The sequence below is a fragment of the Manacus vitellinus genome, unplaced genomic scaffold (assembly GCF_001715985.3).
Source record: "Manacus vitellinus isolate BGI_N305 unplaced genomic scaffold, ASM171598v3 scaffold_8_pilon, whole genome shotgun sequence".
Classification (NCBI taxonomy): domain Eukaryota; kingdom Metazoa; phylum Chordata; class Aves; order Passeriformes; family Pipridae; genus Manacus; species Manacus vitellinus.
In genome coordinates, this window is record NW_021940864.1 from 15,788,219 (window position 1) to 15,809,817 (window position 21,599).

At 36.4% G+C, this 21,599-nt stretch overlaps 1 protein-coding gene across 2 annotated transcripts in view; it reads right to left on the reverse strand.

Annotated features, from left to right (window-relative positions):
• Window positions 1-19,108, reverse strand: part of BABAM2 (BRISC and BRCA1 A complex member 2) — a 167,989-nt gene extending 148,881 nt beyond the window's left edge. For both annotated transcript variants that reach the window (XM_029965056.1, XM_029965057.1), the window contains exons 1-2: window positions 18,922-19,108; window positions 2,023-2,099 (exon numbers count right to left, since the gene is read on the reverse strand). In XM_029965056.1, the coding sequence (XP_029820916.1) occupies window positions 2,023-2,099; window positions 18,922-19,049 (205 nt within the window). In that variant the 5' untranslated portion in view covers window positions 19,050-19,108. The remainder of the gene's footprint in view (window positions 1-2,022; window positions 2,100-18,921) is intronic.
• Window positions 19,109-21,599: the final 2,491 nt, after the last annotated feature.

A 21,599-nucleotide genomic window follows, 5' to 3' on the forward strand; every position in this document is an offset into this window, starting at 1 on the left:
GATGAATAAGACAGTCACATAGAAAATATGATACCATTTTCTAAAGCATGCCATCCAATGAAGCTTCTTTTGACTGCATCTTGATCATAGTCATCAAACAAGACTCAAGTGGAATTTACTACACATTGCAGAACACACCAAGATCAACAAGTTTAGTCTGCTACACAGTACAACAATTTTAAATACATATTCTCCCTCATAGGGTAGTTGGCTTCATATAATACAACCACTACTTAGTAAAAATTCTGAATAAATGCAGAGCCACATCCTTTTTCTTAAAATATGTGCTAGCTAGGAATTAATAGTCCATTTTTATCTTGTGAGAAAGAACAACTAGTACTCTTGAGCCATAATCTAATATATTTAGAATAGACAAAATAGTCATAGTAGGCTGATACATGAGCCTGGCTCCTCTCTCGAACACATAAGCAAACTTCCAGATCAACTTCTGGTAAAGACAACTTCCCTTACAGGTGCCAAATGGAAGCTTAAAAGAAATATACAAGAAGGCCTAGACTGAAACCATCACAAAGAAGTTTAATTTTGTTGATTTCTGTTCATAAAGGATAAGGACCTCCAGTGCATGACATAATGACAAAAAAAATTATTGCAGAAGGAATGCAACTACATTCTTAATATTTAAAATGTCTTAGAGAGCTACAGTATGTGTATGATGCAGTCCAAATGGATACTACCAAAGCAGTGTTTTAAATGCTCACCATTTCTGTTCCCATCAAGTACTTGCTTCTCCAGATAGCATATTTTCACAGACTCACAGGATGGCTAAGGCTGGACAGCACCTCTGGAGACTGCCTAGTCCAGTCCTTCAGTTCAGAGCAGGGTAAACAGAGGAGATTGCTAACAGCCATGTCCAGTTGGTTTTTGAGTATCTCAGGGATGGAGATATACAAACTACACAAGCTCCAAGCACAACCTTTTCCACTTTTTGACCATCCTTGCAAAATAGTTTTTTTATAGCATTTGAATGGAATTTTCTATATTTCAATTTGTAACCATTTCCCTTTAGAGACTGCCACTGAGAAGAGCCAGACTCCTTTCCCCCATGAGGTATTTATATATATTAGTAAGACTTGCCCTGAGCCTTTTCTTCTTGAGAAGCCTCATCTATCTTGGCCTCCCCTTGCACAACTGATGCTCCAGTTGCTCTAGTCATCTTTGTGGTCTTTTGCTGTACTCCTTCCAATATGTCCATGCTTTTCCGGTAATAGACAGACCAGACCTGGACACAGTACTCCAGCTGTGGCTTTACCAGAGCTGCCCTAAATCTGTAATTGCCAAGCTTTGAATTTTACTTCATCTGAAATTCTTCATGCTCTCTCATATTTCAGTTGTTAGAGATGAAAAACAACACAACCATTTTTCAGCAGTTCAAGTATTTAGAAAGTTTACATTCTAAAAACATACAAACTCAAATTTTATTCTAATCCTTTGAACCAAAACATAAACTAAGACAAACAAAACACACACCAAGAGTGGGCAAATGAGCTAGGTATCTACAGATCCTCTAAGCATAAGAAGGATTTAACAATACCACTAAATTAGCATTTCGCTAATCTGGTCAATTATACCAGTTATTGTTTAAAGATACTTAATAAAATAAGAGAATGACATCTTTTATTGGAGCTTAATAAAGAATTCTTCCTAAAAGAGACAGAAAGAAACAACACAAAGCACATACAAATCACAAGTGAGTCTAAAAATGGTCATGAGATTGCCTAAGTTATAACATTTAGAAATATATAAAGAAACATACAGAAATACTAGGGGGGGTGGGTTGTAAGCTTTGGCTTTTATAACTCATTTTTTCAAAATACTATCATGGAAGGCTGTAAACTTAAATATGAGATATTCTTCATAGTTGTGTGCTCTTGCAGCTGAAGCTTTAAGAGAAAACAACACAGGTATCTCAAAACTCATGAAGTCAGACACACTGGAAAACTTAACGAGATATGGAACAGTGAAAAAAAGGCCAAGATACAACAGCAGTATTTTTTAACTTACATTTGAGCGTTTCTCCAGCATAAGGGATATGTAGCTTAAACCGATCACAGCTGGGTCCAGGGGTCAGGGACGTACAGCTGAAAATGAAGACAAGAGAAGAATGTCCTAAGTAGTTACAGATGGCAGCAAACACGAACATTATTCTACAGGATACAAATGACTGATAGTAAACATGTCGTGACTACTAAAAATCCTTATGAATCTGGGAAAGAAGAAAAGGTGGGAAAGACGCAGGAGGCCTATCCTCTTTTGATCAACAGTTCCCACAACAGCATAAGAAATTTAAGGATCTGTGCCAACTGTCTCCCATTTTATAATGAAAACACACATGCAAAATGCTCTGGTTTTGAGTGCATTATTAGAATGGTAACAATTAGTCAAAGTCATCAAGTCCTCTACTTTGTATACAATTTTGCAGGCCACAACTCTCTATGTCACAGTAACACGGTTACATATTCCCTATCCCTGCCACCCAGATAACTGGGATGAATTTTAATACACCAACAGTTATTCATTTTTTACCTATTATAACATTAAAATTTTCGCTTGTGGAAAGTCTCACAGTAGCCTTCAGGTGAGCAAGTTTCATAACAAGGTACCTGAGGCTATATAACAACTGAGGATGTATGTTCATGATCTGTGACTCTCCAGTTTATCTGAAACAGCAGTTGGGCCTCATGGTGATAAGAGAGCATTTTACGAATAGAAAAGTCACTAGAAAACTGTTTAGTGTCTAGGCCAGAGATGACCAACTTTTTCATACCTTTTAAATCATGTACCAAAATATTTGCATACAAAAAAAACCAAACAAAAACAAAATCTCAGTTGCAAATGGAGAAGCAAAGGGACACGAATTGTTTCACTGCCAGGAATTGTCCCTGAAGCTTTCTCCACTGTAGGCTGCTGTGCATATGACAGGTTCCAGGAGCAAAAATACTGGAAGTCCTTAGAAGTTCATTGCTTTATGTTTCTAGGGATCCTGATAACTCTGAAATCTTCTTGCCAGCCCAATATAATTGAGAATTTTTTATAGCCCCAGCACAATTGTTGCAAGCCACTTAAAGCTCAAAGCTATACTGGCCGACTCTAGAAAAAACAGTGAGTGATAATAAGGTACAGAAAGGTAAAATAATTTGCCTAAACTTATACATCAGATCAGTGGTAGAGCTCTTAATACACACCACTAAAAATATAATGAACAAAACCCACATCTACTGGGCCATACACACACCCTAAAGCAAAAAGATGGGTAGGCCAGAAAACAGAAGAATTCTGATCCTACCTTCGGATCCTCCCTTATCAGAAACAACACAGTAACTGCTGCAGCTCTGTCTTACCGCACAAGAGGCATAGGGGCACATGGAGCAATCCCAGTTCTCACTCACATACTCAAAATGGTTGGGAGAGCCATTTCTCCAAGATGCTGGCTCTACAGCCGCTTTTCCTCTTTCCACTTGCAAGTTCAGGAAACCACATGCACTAACTTCAGATTGTTTTTACTCAGTGAGCTACATAAACTATTTACTCAAATCTGTGCCCATGTGTAGCTTCACCAAAAAGAAGCAACCACAGAACTACAAAACAATTAACTTAAATGAAGTTTCCATAAAAATAGTAGAAAACATAAGCAAACCACTTATGTGCACCTAGAATCTAAGACATGCAATTAAGAGACAAATGCAGTCAACAGCCTACACTGATTCAACAATAATACACCACATTTTTTCAGTATCATTACAGAAATTATATAAGTGTCCCTTCAAACAAAAGGGAAGAGACACATCCTACCTTCACTTTAGAAAGGTTTTTGCAATGTCTTAGGAGAGCACCATGCAAAACAATTTACAGAAACATAATTGAGATACAACTACTTCAGATACTGCAGACTTGAATGGAAAGCAAGTTTCAAAACAGACTAGTTCACATCTTGCTTCATCCAGGAAGAATGCACTAACTTGGTTTTCTTTTGCTGGAATACTACTTTGCATTTTATTGAAAGACTGATGATGGAAAAGAAATGACGTTTATGAAACCTGTCAATGATGCAAATGTGAAAGGGAATGCAGCATGCCGGACAACAGAGACAGACCTGAAAAATGTTTTTATTTCATGGTCTGTACTGCTTATTTTTAAATTACACCTAGGTAGGGCTTAGCAAGAACAGTAAGCATCACCAGCCTCACTGGGAGTAAAATCAGTTTGAGAATATAAAAGATTGGATCCCTAGTGCAACAGAAACAAGAGAATATAATTTTTTTCCAAGCTGTGGTATTTTAGTAGGTGAGAACAGCAAAATGGGAGTGCCCATTGTGAAGGTGTTTTAATGTCTGTGAATGAGTTTAACAGCTATATAGATACTATTATCTACTTCTAAAGTATTTCTAGGGCTTACAACATATATAAGGCCAATTCTAGGAAGTATACCAAAATCCTCCAAAAAAGCACAACATAAAAAACCCTTTTTCAGGTTCTAAAATATCTCTGCAACAACAGTTAACATTTAATGAAATTTTCTTTCAAAGTATCACAGGTCACAGTCTGAGACACTTTTCTCAAAATACTATCAAAATTAAACTGTTGTCAGCTTTTCAACAGACACAAAAGTTTCTGATCTTACAAATACCCTACAAATCTTTTCTTTTAGCACAATGGGCCATTTGGAAATATTACAGAAAGTATAATATTCTTTAATATTAAAATAAAAGCCTGGTTTAATGGTAAATGTCCCTAAAAGCAACATTAAGTACTTTTCCTATATTATTATATTGCACTAGAGATGTTTTTAATTGTACTGGTCTAGAAGTGATGGAAAGTGACAGTATTCACAGTTCCCCCCCCCCCCTTAAATTGCTCTGGCTGGGCTGCACAAGAGACTTTAATAAATGCAACAGGCTGAGTAACCAAGCAGGAATCTTACATATATCCATTTGAAAGGAGGCAGCTTCTTTTTAGTATAAACAGTAAAAGAATGAAACTCCTATGGAAAATAAAAATTTTGGTTCATGTAGCAGTCTGTCTGTCCCTATTTCAACAGAAAGCCACAAGTAATGGCCTGTGTAGGGACATAATCTCCTGCCTGAATTTCCTTAACAGAGAGAACCTCTTATAATTATACACGTCTGACCTAGAAACATGACCTTTATCTTCTCCAAAATGTAAGACTTTTGTCTTTTGGAAATGTGATCTTTTTACTTAATCTGGTCCACACAAATGTCACACTTGAAAAGGAATTACTTGTAATGAAGTCTTTAAAGGTTATTTGTTGTCCTGTCTTCACAGGGAATTGACAGAACAGAAATACTTGGTGTTGAAAATTAATTTCAGAAGCTGACTTCCATCTCATGATATATGGATGTGTTATCTCTGTCTTTATTAATGGAAAAATATTACACTGGTTTGCATCTCTTCATCTAAATAATCAATATTTTACACAGGAAAGCCACAGAAGCAAGAATTAATGCTCTCATGCTCAGAGCAGAGATATGTCTTAGTCTTCATAAGATGATTTATGCTATACCACAAGATCTCCCACAATGGCTTCCCTACTAAAATATCAAAGAATCATCAACCTGACAAGTTTCCGGGATGAAGGAATATTCGTGAGTGTATCGCTTAAAATCATGTTGCCCTATCCAAAGGGGCTGTGCTGAGACTTACAGCTGGAAACTGGTAGATGGAACTGGGTACGCAAGCAACCACAGCTCAATACAAACCTTTCTCTTTTGCAGTAGATTTTAGCTAAGTTCCTTGAGCAAATACAGCAGATTAAACTTCAGTTGAGATATATTACATCCCTATGGAGTAAGTATTCCAAGTAGGAGACAAGTTGTTGAGTGTTTGACGCATCTTACAGTTGGGATTGTCTGTGACCTATTGGGAAAAGATTTCTTTCACAATGAATAAAACTAAACCAGTTCTTATACAAAGAAAAAGTCACTGTCAGCACCAGACACTTACTTAGAAGTGTTCGGAATTCTTTACCACTCACAAAAGGAAACAAAAAAGATTATCCAAGAAAAAAAAATAAATCAGAAAAGTCACTCAGTTTTCCTGCTTGGAATAAAGCATCAGCCTATAATGATAGGTATAGTAGAAAGTATTTTTTTTTGCAAAATTAATTCTGTCTGATTTAGAAATGCAGTTCTACCTGAGTTTAACAGCGAGGTTTTCTCTTATCCCAATGTATTTGCGATTAACTATTTTTTTGAACTGACACTTCTTCTGTTTAGTTTAAGCTAAAAAAACAAAGCCACTTTGATATTTTACAGGTCTGAAGCCACGATGATAAGGAGGACTCTGATAATCTTAGATTTCAACATGGTCTTCCTATCAACTAGTCTTCTAAAACCATCACTTGAAAGCATTCCCAAGACAAGTAGTTTTAAATCATTTGGGCTCTGGTAAGGTCTTATCCAAAATTATGTTCTGTGCCAACTGAAGGAGTCACAAAGAAACAAGAGCACAAGTGTTTACCACCTTAATCCTTAAAGTCAGGAGATGAGTGGTTATTCTACCCAAAGACTTCAAAAAAACCAAACAAACTCATCAACACCCCTCTCCAAATCTACCTCTTTATATCCCAAAATTCCAGTAAGAAGCTTGTTTTTTATACAACTCCTAAAATCCACTGCTTACAACCATATAAAAGTATAGCAAATATCCAGAAATGCCATCAGAGGTAGCTCTATTGAAAAACGGGCCATCTCCTTTTTATTTTTTCTTATTTTAATCTGTGATATAGGTGTAAGCCCCAATAGTCATGTCAGATTTATCTGATGACTATCAAATTCCCTGATTATAAAGTATGCAATGTGTTTAGTCATTCTTCCTTCATAGATCATAGAGAAGCTTTACTGCCTTCACTATCTGAAGACAAATCATCAGCGAACTTTACTGTACAACAGCAAAGTAAAATTAGACTAAGAAATTTAGCCTCTATAATTTCAGGAACTTAATACTGAGACTGTCTAACCAGAATAGTCAGAGATGCAAAAGCTTCTTTAATCTCATGGTGCTTAGGCTGCTATGCTTGCCATTCTGGAGGATCAGTACTTTTTTGGATAACAGACAACTTTTATTTGCTCACCAGGCTGTTGGTGTAAGAGCCAAGAAAGCTTCACAGTGAGTAAGAGATACCCCGATGGAAAACACTACTAAAACCAACACACTCACAAATAAAAAGCAACACCACAAAGTCAGTTGTGACCACTGGCTGTATTCCAAACCCTTCACAATACACCTAGGATATGTTTCCAGTTGCTCCTATATATACTGTAACATATCTCCTATAAAGACACTGTTAGGGAAAAAGGAGGTCAGATTCCTTTCACAATACAAGAGACTAAAGAAGAATGAGTATTATTTTAGGAATGACAAGACACAGTTCAATCAGAGGTTTAGAGGTTGAAGGTTTTGTCAGCAAGAGTCAAATATAACTCAGATGCAAAGACAGGTTCATCGTTTGTTAGTAATAAGAGGTAGCAAACTCAAAATACACCCAAAACTCTGATGTTGCGTTTGATAGGAAAAACACCTTAAACTCCAGTAGAACAGCCTTTGTCGATGCCTACAGCTTCCTCTTTCCTCCTATTTTTTAGATGGAAATCTGCTCCAGTGTTCTCTGAAGACACAGCATTTCATCCCATTTAATTAAGAATTAATTGCAGAATTCACAACAGATGGGTAAGTCATGTACAGAGGCATTAAGAAAAATTAAAGTGTATGGAGGAGGGAGGAGAGTAGAAGGAAGGCCAGCAGGTGACAGGTTTTTTGCAAGGATCAGGAAACAGAAAAATGGTGAAAATCATGTTTTAGAGAGTTGACACTGACAGTGAAAAATTGTATCATGCTGCAGCTCACCGCAGCAGTGCACAAAGCTTAAGAGGCACCCAGAAGCCTGTGAATACACAAGAAGAGTACTGAGCAGCTGCTGCTGAAAACAAACAGATCCAATCAAAATTCTGTCAATCAGGCAAAATTTGAAATGGGAGAGATAGTCTAGTCAATCAATTTTCATCTTCAGTTCCCCTTCTTTATACAGAGATATGTATCACACATATGAGAGAGAAAGACTTGCACTTAAAAGACACAAACCACTGCTTTTGGAAAATCCAGTTACATTTAGAGTAATCACTCAATAAAACCTTCATCTACTGTAAGTGCTGATTTTCCTTCACATATATTTTTCTTATATGAAGTTCATCACACTAACTAGAATTTTTAGAAAACCGGCAGAACATATACCCTAGAAAAACAACCACTCACTTCCCTCCTGTACCCACAGACAGATTTGCATTTTTTAAAAGTAAAGTTCAAATAACTACTTAAAATCAATTCAGTGCCAGCAATCTGCTTTCAGAAGAAACATTACACAAAAGCATCTAGTGACTACTATCTGTAGTAAAACAAATATTGCAGCTGTTTATTAACAGAAAACGTAATTTTCTGAATATGAGTGACAGTTTGCCAAAGCAGATATCAGAGGTGAGGAGAGCTCTGGGACTTTTTCTAGAACTGCAAATCTCCTTCACAGCTGCCCCAATCTTGTGGTAAGCATTCTGCAATCTCCCACAGTATGGCTGTCTCTGCTGGAGGCAGATGTTCAGTCCAGCCTCCGTGAGGGAAACACAGGAAGCACACACACATAAATATACATTTTTAAATCATCTCAGAGAACTTCTATATTAAATGAAACTACATAACCCCCCCCCACGGCTCTGATTTTTTATTTTTTTTTTTTAGTGTCAAACTCCTTGCTCATTTAGCCTACAAAGGCTGGGTTTGGAAGAGCCCTTTTCCAGTCACCATAGCAGGACAGGTTGGAAAGGGCCACCACAAAAAGAAACATGAAGCACCACACCTATTATAATTGCAAGTGTACTTGAAAAAAAAGCTCTGAATACAGACTTCTCAAAAGTTTCCATTCATAGAATCCCTACAGTTTAGGGTGGGAGCTCATTATTATTGGGTCTCAGGGAGCTAATTATGATACTAATTAAAAAAAAATTATTAGGAATTGACAACAGAAAGTTTTCAACAAAAGACACTTTGCAAACACACTTTGCAAACACTGCTGATAATCAAACTGATTTCCTTTGTAAGCAAGATCTTTTACACTCTGGTAATTGCATAGAATTCTTTTCAAAAACTACATATGGCACATACATACTCCCCAAAAGTATAAAATAGAAACAGAAAATGGAAATTTTAATGAACGATTAGAAAAAATGAACAGAAATAAAGACAATTGCAATGGGATAATGCTAATAACATACACTCCAGTAGAGCATGTTTAGGTAAATAAACTAGTGAATTCACAGTATCATAAACTACCCTTCTGTCACACATTCAGGCAAGGAAAAGTCACTACTTCATTATACTGTAAGACCAGCTGTACCCCAAAGCCTTGGAACTCATAAGCAAATTTTTAGAGAAGAGTATGAAGGATGGCAGATGCATCCTTTGGATTTACTTCATCTCCCTCCCCTCCTGACAGACTCAAATCCTGCTTCATATTTTCACAACTGCCATTTGATTATCTATTACTTTGCAATGAGTTAGAACCTAATAAGGTCGTAAGTTCTGTTTCTAATGTTCACTAACGTGAGTTAAATTTCTGAAGAAAAAAGAAAAATCAGACAGGGAACATTTCTACTTTTAAATTACTCTAAATGAGAACCATTCTTCACCAAGTATAAGATTATAGTCAACCACCTGGAGTTTCATATCCTTTCAGTGCTCACAGAAAGAACACACTCACGGAGCAAGTCACAAAAGCTGAGCTATTATAAACGTCAGCTTTAATAAGTCATTTAGCATTGCTCACAACACCGGCTGTAGTAACCATAAGGGCTCCCAACCTATTTTCAAAGTAATTTATTTCACACCATAGAACTGTTTGAGTTATTGGAAAATACAATGAATTGGTATCAGGAAAAAAACATAGGGACCAAAAGCATAGTCCATGTTTATATATTTTCTCCCTTTAAGAAACTAACTAAACAACAGATGGGTGGCACCCCTGCCCATGACAGGGGGTTGGAACTAGATGACCTTTAAGGTGATGACCTTCCAACCCAAAAGATCCCATGATTCTATGCATATTAGGAGGGGTCCAGTGATCCTATGTCTTTCCACATTTCCTTTTTAAAATTTTCTTCTAATTGCAGAATTTTAAAGCTTTCTGGTCATGGATCTCTAATGATTTGACTTTCTAACCTTATACTCTCTCAGAAGAAATTTACGTTAATACAACAACCATGAATTTGGTTCTTCGGATATGAAAGTTAGGTCAAGCAAGGATCACCACATTTAGAATGTAACTCCACAGCTGGCAGTCACACATACATTCAAAAGGACAACTTCAAATTGTGTATATTTATATAAAATACTACAAGACTGGAGACAGAGCAGAAAACCTATGAAAAGATAACACCTAAATACAAATATCAGTAGTTCTCCTACATCTAGAATTATTTTAGATTAATTACAACATTAAAGATATGCAATAGACTGAAAAGACCAACGGAAAAAGAAAATCATGGCTAAAATTACAACAGACCACTATGTGGAATTGCACCTGCACAAAACAAGCCCCGTATAGTTGCATGTTACATGTGCTCCAGGGAACATGGCTCAAGAATCCTTCACCTTTCCTTGTTCTTCTCTAACTATAAACAAGAACAATCCAAACAAGTTTTTCTGTTGAAAAAAGAACTGACCATCTAAAAGAGAGCAGTACTCTGTCATATTTTTGGTTTAAAAATATTATTTCAGTGATGCTTAGGAATTTGGGGTTGATTTTTTTAGGAAAATGTAAGTTTAGAGGGTCTTATATTTGACTTTTTTTGTCTCTTTACCATAATGGAATTCTGCAATTTCCTTTATGCTACTCAATTTCATTGTGATTCTTTTAACTTACAATATTAAAAACACTCAGTCTTAGTGGTCTAATTTTGATCTTTCAGCCATATACCAGAGATTACAAAGAAAAGAACCTGTGGCTTACACTGTGGAGTGATTTGTCTCAGACACATTAATTCCTTTCTCTCAGGAAAGACAAACTAAGTATGATCCCTTTTACCAACTTTTACTGTGCTATAGATTAGTTAAGAGGTTTACCTTTACCTTATGGACAGAATTTAATATCTTCAATAAAAACATCAGCTTCAAGAGCAAACCAAACTCTGCTGGTTTATACCTACAGCTCTAAGTATGCTTTTCAGATGCTCACTTTCAGCTAGAGAATAGTTGCTTTGAGGTATGTCTACACCAGGCAGTGCAGTGCCAAGTAAATGCCTAAGCTAAGTATCTCAAGAAAGAGATTAAAATAGCTCAGGTATAGCACTGCATTGGTAGTGTTATTCTGTTTCCAACTGAATTTGAGACATTAAATGTACACTGCAAATTCAGTGATGGACAGAGTTATCCAAACAGTCAGAAAAATTCATTCCTCTATTAGCCAAAAGAAAGAGCACCATGACTGATGGCTCACGAGGTCCCAAAGTATTTATAAGGGTCCATTTAAAAGAGCAGCAATGAAGAGATGTCAACTCAAATGCCAACAGAAGATATTCTTACAACAATGAAAATTCCCTTTCAATTCTTTATTCAGACTTACATAGTGATCAATGCATTAGAAAAGAAGACCTGTACAGTTTTTTTATTTCCCACACTGTTATAGAATGACTGTGTAGCCAGAAAATAGTGTACAGATACTGTTTTAAAAAATTAATGGTTTTCTTCCTTCATTATCACTGACTCACAGAGGTAGTCAGAAGTAGTTTACAGAAGTATTCCCATGGATTTCTGTTGGCTGTAAAATAAATGTAGTAGAATCAAATCTTCAACACTACTGCATAGCAGTCTGTCAAGACAAAGCCTCTGATCATCTGCTATGCTTTTAAAGCCCCTAAACCCATCAGACCATGTCTGCAAAACCAAAAAATTGTCATATTTTGTCTCAGCTTCATCACAAGTGTACATTAGCTATTTAATGTTGCGCCATGTATGCACATACGCACATGAGAGTCAGGCATACAAGAAGTATAATTGCATATGTAAGAGTGGAAGAATTTACCAGCCAGCTATCCAAGAATATACACTTCTCTACTAAGGAGAAGAATAAAAAATTAAAAGCCAGTTGTTCTCATCTTCTGGTGAAATGTAATATGCAACCAAGATGCATGGTATTCTAGAGATCTGTCCAGATCACATTAAATAAATGCTGCATCTGTGTGATGCAACGGTTTGGAAACAAAGAAATTGGACCAGGTACCAACTATTAGATTTTTAGTTGTCTTAACAACAAAAAATTTAGTCTTAAGAATTTTTTCTCCTGCAGTGACGCACAACACAAAGAAGTAACACAGACATCCGCTACAACAGAAGAAAGACCTGGACAGAAACCTACAATAACATAAGCCCAGTTTTTCAATGAACTTCCAAGACACAGATAGCAAAACCACACATTTAAACACTTGCGAAGGTACATGGTTCCAACAGCACTTGGCACACTTATACGTACTACATCATGTGATCCTTTCTTTAAATAAATCAGAAAAGAAACAGTTGCCACCTGTATAAAGTACTTTCTTCTAATTTTTATTAAAGCATAAAAAAACTGGTAGCCATGATGTTCACTTTTTTCAAGGTCAAACAAGAGGAAGTTACTCACTGTCCTAATCCAAAAATACCAGCAAAAACATATTGTGCAGTATTCAAATTGAAGAAATCTCAGGAAAATATATGTAGGCTTTCAAACAAGAGCCCAAGTTACTTCAATTATATAATGCTACCCTTACTTCTTAAAATCCTTTCTTTACTCATAGCACTTGAAACTTGCAAACACATGCGTGTTTTTTTCTGAAAGACTTCAAGCACCTTATTTAAAACTGGTGTAAAAGGAATGCCAGACTTTGTGGAGAATATTTACAAAGCCATTACCAAATGTATACACTACACTTAGATCTTTTACCAGACAGACATTTTGCCTTTGTTTTCTCAACATTCAGAAACAAATGCAGGAGAGCACAACCTTGGAGACAGTCAGTCTTTCTGGACCAGCACATTAAAATTGCTGTTTGAATTCCAAGTGCTGCTCCACAGCACCAGCTCTCTCAAACTGTCCCATCAGAGCTTCAGCCTTTTAAATTTTACTTGAATTACAAGCTTCCAGTAGAAAGATTCTATGCAGTGAAGAAATTTATTTGTTATCAGAAACTGGAATGAAATGACCTACTCTGTGAAAAAGTAATAGATTATGACTTATCCAATATAGCTAAGGACTAAAGGAATCATAAGACCACACTTCTGGAAACTGCCACGTCCTTTCAAGTACACATTTTGAGCAAAACACAATTATTTTTAAAAAGCTTTTCACGGTAATTGTGTTCAGAAGAGTCAGATTCATTAAACTTCATACATAAACAAAATCTATGTTAAAAAAGCCTACCTACAGACATCAATGTGAGTGATGGATGTGAACCTTACTCAAGTAACTGAAGTAGAATCTTTAAATTAAATGAAAGCAAAAGATCAAGCAAAAGCTTTAAATAACTGCTACAGTATTGTAATAGTATTTCACAGCTAAGCCCAACATTATTTCCCAAAATACGCACATAAAAATGCATATTTATTTTAAAAAGGGAAATGCCCAAAAGAAAGGGAAATACCAAAGCATATTGCAGTCTGCTTGATAACACAAAAAAGTAAATCATCATTGCTCACTAGGAAGCCAGGCAATGAAGTTATAAATATCTTATTACAGCTTCATAGTGATTTTGTATGTTAAAATCTACTCCAGAGAGAATTACATTCTTTTGACCACTCTTCATACAGGTTTCTTTCAGGATCATAACTAATTGTACACATAGTTGAATATCAACCAGAGAGACAGAAATCAATAGCAAATCAGACAGATGCATGAACAGAATACCAACATCAACATGGTTTACTACAAACCAGTTATATAAAAATTCCACAATTAATCTCCTCATAAGTATGGAATAAGTATAACCAAGTAAGTATGGAATTTGAAATTTTGTTATGAGTGGATATCTAAAAAAAATGGAATCCTAATATATGCGGCCTTAAATCACTGTATTCATTTTGAAATTTTGCCTGGTGGAACACATCAAAGTAATTTAAAAAACAAAATCAAGTTTGTTGAGTAAGAATAGGCTTGCAGCATAATTTGAAGCCTAAGCATGGGCCCTGACGAACAGCTGTAGGGAAAAAAAGAGTTCTCAAAGGCAATGACCACCACAATGATGTTTTTCACTCTTATAACGCACCATAGGAAAAGCAGCAGTCTCTTAAATAACTGGATTCTACATTATACAACAATTAAACACCCTTCACATAGGAAAATGTCCTCTATTTCTAAATCTACATAATAATCACTTTTCCCTATTCAACATCTTTCCCATGATTATATGTGTAAATGCTAAGAGAAATGCCTCAGCCACAGTTCAGTTGGTTATGAGTAGATTTTAATATCTAATTAAGATGGGTCATTATTTCAAAGAGACACCAGTGGAGATTAACTGGATGATACAATATATGGCATTGACTCAATTGGCAGCAGTATTTTCTTTGGGTCTAGAACAAAGTAATATCCTATTCAAGAGTTCAAAATGCTTTGATGCACTCTGTCATCTCAAAGAAGGTCTTTTATTAATGCAACAGAGATGCCTGCCAGGGTTTTCTTATCACCGGAATCAGTGCTGCTGCAGGTGCTATATTTCAGATGCAACTTAACACTCCGGTTCTACTTTTGTTCACTGTGGAGCCCCTTTTACAAGAAGACTTGGCCACCTGACTTTTTATTACTATTTCTGTTGAAGAGTTTCCTTCTTCCTTCCCATGTCATATTGCTGAACTCAGTTCAGGGGTACTCACATTTCTTTACTCACTCTGCATCAGCAGTGGCCATATAAATCCCATAAATAGGACTTGGTCCTGAATGTCCTACTCATAGATGTAAATGTATGTGTCTGATGAGACTGGTACTGTCTAATAAGTTTGTAAAACACACAGACATTATGGAACTGTAACATATTATTATAAAACATTTACATACTTAAAGACTGCAAAACAATAGGATTTCCTTACTATGACATATTTCCCTCCCACACTTGCAAGCAAAGCAAATTAACATATCATCATACTTCATACTCTTAATCTAACATCAGCTCTTTAATACAGTTTATAAAACACAACAAAACTAAGTTGTCAGTCTCAGCAATAAGTCAGAATAAGTACAAAACAAGTTCCTTACTAAAACCATCTGACATATGATTTGACTTTTGAAATAATTATAGACTTAATATGTTTGCCATTTGCAAATCCAAATCAACTGACATGATAGGCTAAAATCTGGAGCTTGATCTTGTACTGGTGAAATAAAAAGGAAATTCTTTCCACTTTTGAGATGTCAAAACCAAGGCTCTGAATGGGCAAGGTCTTAGAGATACTACTGTATTCAGTATGTTACCATTAATTCCTGTTAACCATGGCTTCATTGAGACATTTACCTTAAGTATTTTAACGGTTACAGTAAGATTGTATTTATTTATTCTTAAAAATCTTCCACACAACACATCAGTTAAAGTATAAAATACCTGCACATTCTGTAATAAACTCAGTCTAGGTCAGGGTCTTTACAGTATAAACTAGGGTGTGTAGAACTCCTTTCACGTGTCAATAAATGTACAATCACTATATAAAAGCAAAGTTTCTGAACAAATAGTACTTCTAAAATGGTCATATTCATTTGAGATCAAGAATTGCCTTTTGACTTCAAACATTTAACCTAGCACCTCTTCCTCAGCTGCCTGTTCTGCTTTTTAAGTTGAAAGCCTGATTTCAACCCATTGAAACTAAAGGGAATTTTGCAATTAATGTTCTGTACCTCATCCCCATTTCTCTAATAACAGTTGTCCTCATATTCCTCCTGTTCAACATCTATGTTTATGTCCAACTTCTATGGTCTCATGCTTCCATCAACACTGTCTCTGTACAATCCTAAACATCCACTGGCCAGATTATGTGACCAATACATCTGTTCTAGAACAAGCAGCAGTTACAAGTATTGAGGCCATGTTTCTGAGAACACAGCTGAGCTGGGCAGGGCACGTCTCAAGGATGAAGGACCACCACCTCCCTAAGAGCTTGCTTTATGGTGAACTTGCCATCGGCTGCTGCAAGAGAGGAGCCCCGAAGAGAAGATACAAGGACTCTTGAAACAACATCTCAGCCTGGGCCATACTGATCATCATCAGTAGTCTACTCTGGCCTCCAATCGGGAGGTCTGGAGACACACCATCTGTAACGCTGCTGCTTCTTTTGAGAACGCACGCAGGGTTACTCTTGAGGAGAAAAGACAACACAGAAAGAATCACATCTTGCTGATACCACCTATCAGGTACCTACATTTACCTCTGCTGATTATTTCGTCTGCATTGTCATTTTTTCCTTTTAAAAAAGTGTAACGAAAGTGAAAGTACACAGGGGTTTAGATATCCTTGGGATGCAAGGGCAGGGGAGGAGAGCAGACCCATGATCTGCAAGCCATTTTTGAACTCTCAGAGACCAATGAAGTTTTCCTTTACAGGAACAAAACAAATTTAAATCTTCTAGCAACACAGTGGGCTGGGGACTTTGCTATTTATCAGCTGACATGGGACTCTCAGAAACAGTCTATGGAGAACCAAAAGCTTCCATATTAAAGGTTAAAGACCCCTGAACTACATCTTCAATTATGGAAAGGATTTCCCTCTAATACTGTGATGCATCCATCTTATGTTAAGTAATTTTACAGTGTTTAACTGTTCAGTGACATCATAAGGCAGTAAATCACAAGAACTTCGTACTTCCACCCTGATACATAAATTCAAAATTTTCTCATATAAATAAACTAACAATGAATTATTTGTAACAAACAATAAAAATCTTTCCTAAAAACACACATGCATGAAATTTACATTTCAAAGAAATTTCAAGTAATCGCTAATTAATCCTGTCTAAAGTAATGTTTTTAAGTAACTTAGCTGTACCAAAAAAAACCCTTAAAAATAATTCTCAACTAAATGCAGAATCTTGATTATCCCAACTCCATCTCCTAATAATCTCAAGCCAAACAAAGCCCCAGTACAAAAATGAGGTTCATTTCTGTGTTCTAGAACCAGAAAGAACAATATTGCTAACACATGCATACAGCTGAGCCTGTCTTTAAACAAGGTATGAGACAATCTCTGTCAGGTGCTTTACTTGTGCGTAGACTCCACATTCAACACAGTGACAATACAATTTGAATCACTGGGTTTGGGTGACAGATGCAGCTGGTGGCAGTTTTTAGTTTTTAAAGAATAGTCTTGGAAAACATTCAGGATATAACAAAAGTAAGATTTCTTGATAAGATCATTGGTCAAAAATATTAGACACCTTTTAAAAGTACCGTTGAAAAGAGTCAGCTAGAAAAATACTGCTTTTTATTATTTCAATCTATTCATTTAAAGGCAGGCAGGCAGTATAAGCATTCAGTGAGCAGAGATCAAAACTCTTACCTACCTCCCAACAAACTGATACTTTTACCACCAACTACAGCTGTGTTTTCTCTCTATTTTCTTTGTATTCCTTTCTCTCAAGATTTCAATAGCTCCCATCTCAGCCTTCCTAGAAGACTAGCTCAAGAGTAAGCAAGGTCCAGCATGAAATGACAGCAGCAGATGCAGAACTGCTCAGCCCGTCTTACATAATTTGCAAGCCTAAATGTCAGGCCAGTCAACACTAATTACAAAGTCATGGCCTCTTAGACCTCCAAGTAAATCTGCACTCTGTCACAGCACCTCACAGGGAGGGAATGGTTGCTTTCAAACTAACCGTAGAATTCAAACCTCCTTCCTGAAAAGGCATTATAACCACCAAAAAAGCACCTTCCAAGCTCTCCATGAAACCATAATAAAACAGCCTACAGGAGCATATTAAACAGTTTTCAGCAGAACTAAATTTTTAACAACAGTGGTTTGTGGTGGTTCTCAAGATCTCAAGATCAATTATTGCATTAGGTATCATTTGAAATGGCACATAAAGCAATAGTTTGAACAAAACAGATGACTTGGACATCTTAAGCAAAAGTAATTTCAGGCTCTGAGCTCCTGTATCAAAATAAATACCTGAATCAATGGGTGCTGTTAGATGCTCAACTCTAAAAGAATAAAGCAATTTCTGACACTTCTTATCTCAAGTACTCTTTTATCAGCCACCTTGGGAGTCTCCCCTCTTTGCACAATGCCTCAAGTAAAGTCTACTTTACCCAGTGTACTATTCACAGAGGTTACACACCTCTGTGTGTAACACAGAAGTCTCTTCATCTTTTTTGAATCCCAAAATTTTATCACTACTTGAAAGCTAATCTGAACACTTCTAGAACTAAAAATAAAAGAAGGAGCTTGGCCTATTTCAAACACTTGGCCCTATAGCCACTTGATATACTGAACTTGAGGGAGGTCAGATAAAAGAAAGGGGGGGGGGTTCTGTTTTGGCACATTCATGCCTACAGGTAAGGTCATACAAATTTATCTTCAATTTTAAAATTACAAAGAAGATCGAGTAAGCAAGTGGTAAACAACAGGAAAAAAATGTTTATAACTATCTCCCTGCTGAAAACCAGCACTATCAAGTGGCAGCGATGAAAGTGTTTTAACAAGATTATTATTGCCAACAATATGACAAATTAAGTCTCCCAAACTAAAAAACGGTAGTAAGACAAAAAGGAATGTAGCTGGAATGTCAGCTCCAGCTATATTCAAAGAGCTTAAATGAACCTAATAAAATCCAGTTCTGAAAAGACATCTCAACTGTGAGGGACTGGGTATTCTTCTCGGACAAGGAACTCACCCAGATTTCAAGTCTGTAATCCGTAAACAATTAGTAGCATCCAGTCCTACTTTTCCATTTCTGACCACACTGGAAATGAAGGGCGAGAGCGCTGGAGAAATTCTGTTCAAGGCAACTTCAGGTGACATTTTAGTACGTTCCTCCTTCCTTTTGTCTTGAGCTGCAAAGGGACGGCAAAGGAAAAAAATAAAATCCAAAAATAGCCTACTTATTTGATGTAAATTCACATGTACTCTGCAAACATCAAAAGAAAAAAAAAGCCAAGCACACAAAGGACTACAAGTAACTACTAAGTGTGCACAGGTTTATAAACTACAAATAAGAACAGGTAGGTTTTTTTTCCTCCTACCTCTGCAGTATTCAGTGAAGCCCGTTTATTCAGTATCAACATAAACCCAGAATTATGTCCTAGACTCCTGTAATTAAGGTCCTATCCCTCTGAGAAAGAGAAAAATAACTGAGGGTCGTCCTGACAGTTTACAATCTAGACCTCCTTGTGGGCATTTCCATCAGGTCTGTCATTGACAAGCCACATTTCCTCTGCTTCCACTGAAATCAATGGGACTTACAATAACTGAATGGGCCCAAGGGTTTGATTATTTTTCCATATTCTCACGTGCAATTTCTAATAGCACTAGTGTACCCATAACCAGTATTGCTTTTACACTGGACTTCATTAGGACTCTGTGATGCCTTTTAAAGGCTAACACTGCTTCTCCTTCAGTGGTATTGCCATACTCTTTGACAAGCATCTTCATCTTCCTTCACGTAACAGATCAGGAAGCTGATGTAGACACAATTTAAGCAGTTTTTTCAGAAATACTGCACTTGTGTGACCTTATGATAAATCAGACAGGTCACCAAGTTAGCACCCTTTAAGAACCTGTTGCTTTTTAAGTGAAATGCAGAAACTGAGCATGCACACATTTTAACTCATGGCACCACAAAAAGACTAGGGTATGTGGACAACAACAGACTGTGGTAAGACAAGTGGGAGAAAAGAAGGGTAATCAAACTATTAAAATGTTAACATATTTTGTCATATTCTTAGGCACAGTTTCATCTGAAAATTAACCGAACTTGGCAGTTTTGGAGAAAAAGGCTGTAAGTGATTAAAGGTAACATAAACATGCCACATCAGTGGGACAAAAGAGCTCATACTTAAACTCTGACCATTAGAAGATATTTTTTAAAACATGCATTTAATTGAAAAACAGCAATACACACTGCATTCACTTTCTTACAAAATGCTGCATATGGACTGTTGTATTAATAAGTGTTCTATAAAGAGAGTGTGAACAACTCATGAGTTCTACGAACAACTCATAATCACAATTTTCTGTTGTTTCTCACACTCAGTTTACAAGTATTAGTTAGTAACTACGGGATATTCTACAAACTAATAGTCTTCTGTAACTGGGAGCAACATTAATTTCACATTCTATTTCACATTCTATTCCCATGAAAGTCATTCACACTGAAGCAATACAAAGCAATGCTCAAGAAAGAGTGTTTGTCCTGCTATTTGGAATGTATTTGAATAAAACAAAGACCAGGCACATTAAGGCAAACAGAAACACTAATAAAGTAAGACTTCCTAAAAACAGTAATTATTTTTAATACACTGGCTCCAACATTTTATGGCAGCAAAGAAGCTGAAGACTAAGTATCCATGCCCTGGCATATAATGTGTTCTCTTCACAGATATGATTTGCCGTAATTGACAATGGCAACAACTTTGCTTAGCAAACACCTACAGCAACGTAATGCATTACCTCTTGTTTGGTACCTTTCAACCAAAAATTACTGCCTACTTACCTTTATTCTTCCCCAGAGGGAGTGAGAGAACACAAGCCCACACTTGACCTATTTCAATGAGAAGTCCAGTGGCTTACATTGAACTGCTAATAAAGATGAGTTTAAACTAAAACACTTTGCACAAGAGTGGCTAAAACAGGGCACTTACTTTAGTCTGCCAGCCCTGCTGTAGGGAAGAGTAATTTCAAGCAGGGGGCAGGTGGGCTCAGGAAGATAAGAACTTAAACCATGACAAAATGCTGAAAAACAAGCTATCCTTTCAGAAATCTTAAACTCATAAACAAGGACCTCAGAACTGGTTTTAACACATTTTAAGGGGACTGTGTTATGAGAAGTTGAGAGACATAAGAGATACACACGGTAGCCACAGTTGAACAGATGGACCTTCCAAAATGAACTGTTAATAAAATTTACAGATATTGTCAAAACAAGATATAAATTACTGTTAGGCATTTTTGCTGATTTTTTTGTATCTTTTTTTTTAATCACAATACCTTCTATATAATAAGCCATATCAGTTAAACTAATTTATTTTGTAAATAAAGGGCTTTATAAACTAGAACACAATTTGTACCATTTTCCTAAGTTTCAGATGTCATATACAGTTTTTTTTCTCCCTAGCTTAAGTTTCCCACAGTACTGGAAACCAAACACCAACAAACTCAAAGGAATTAACGAAAACAAAATTCACTGGACTGTTTCCCTTCCAAAACAAAGCACTTGAAAGAAGCAAACAAAACTAGTAGTTGAATCCTTTTAGATTCAGCTGGCTGAATAACTTCAGGCTAATGTTACATATGCCTCAAAGTAACCATGGGGTCCCAGGCACTGCTTCAGGCACTGGACAGTGTCTGGATGAC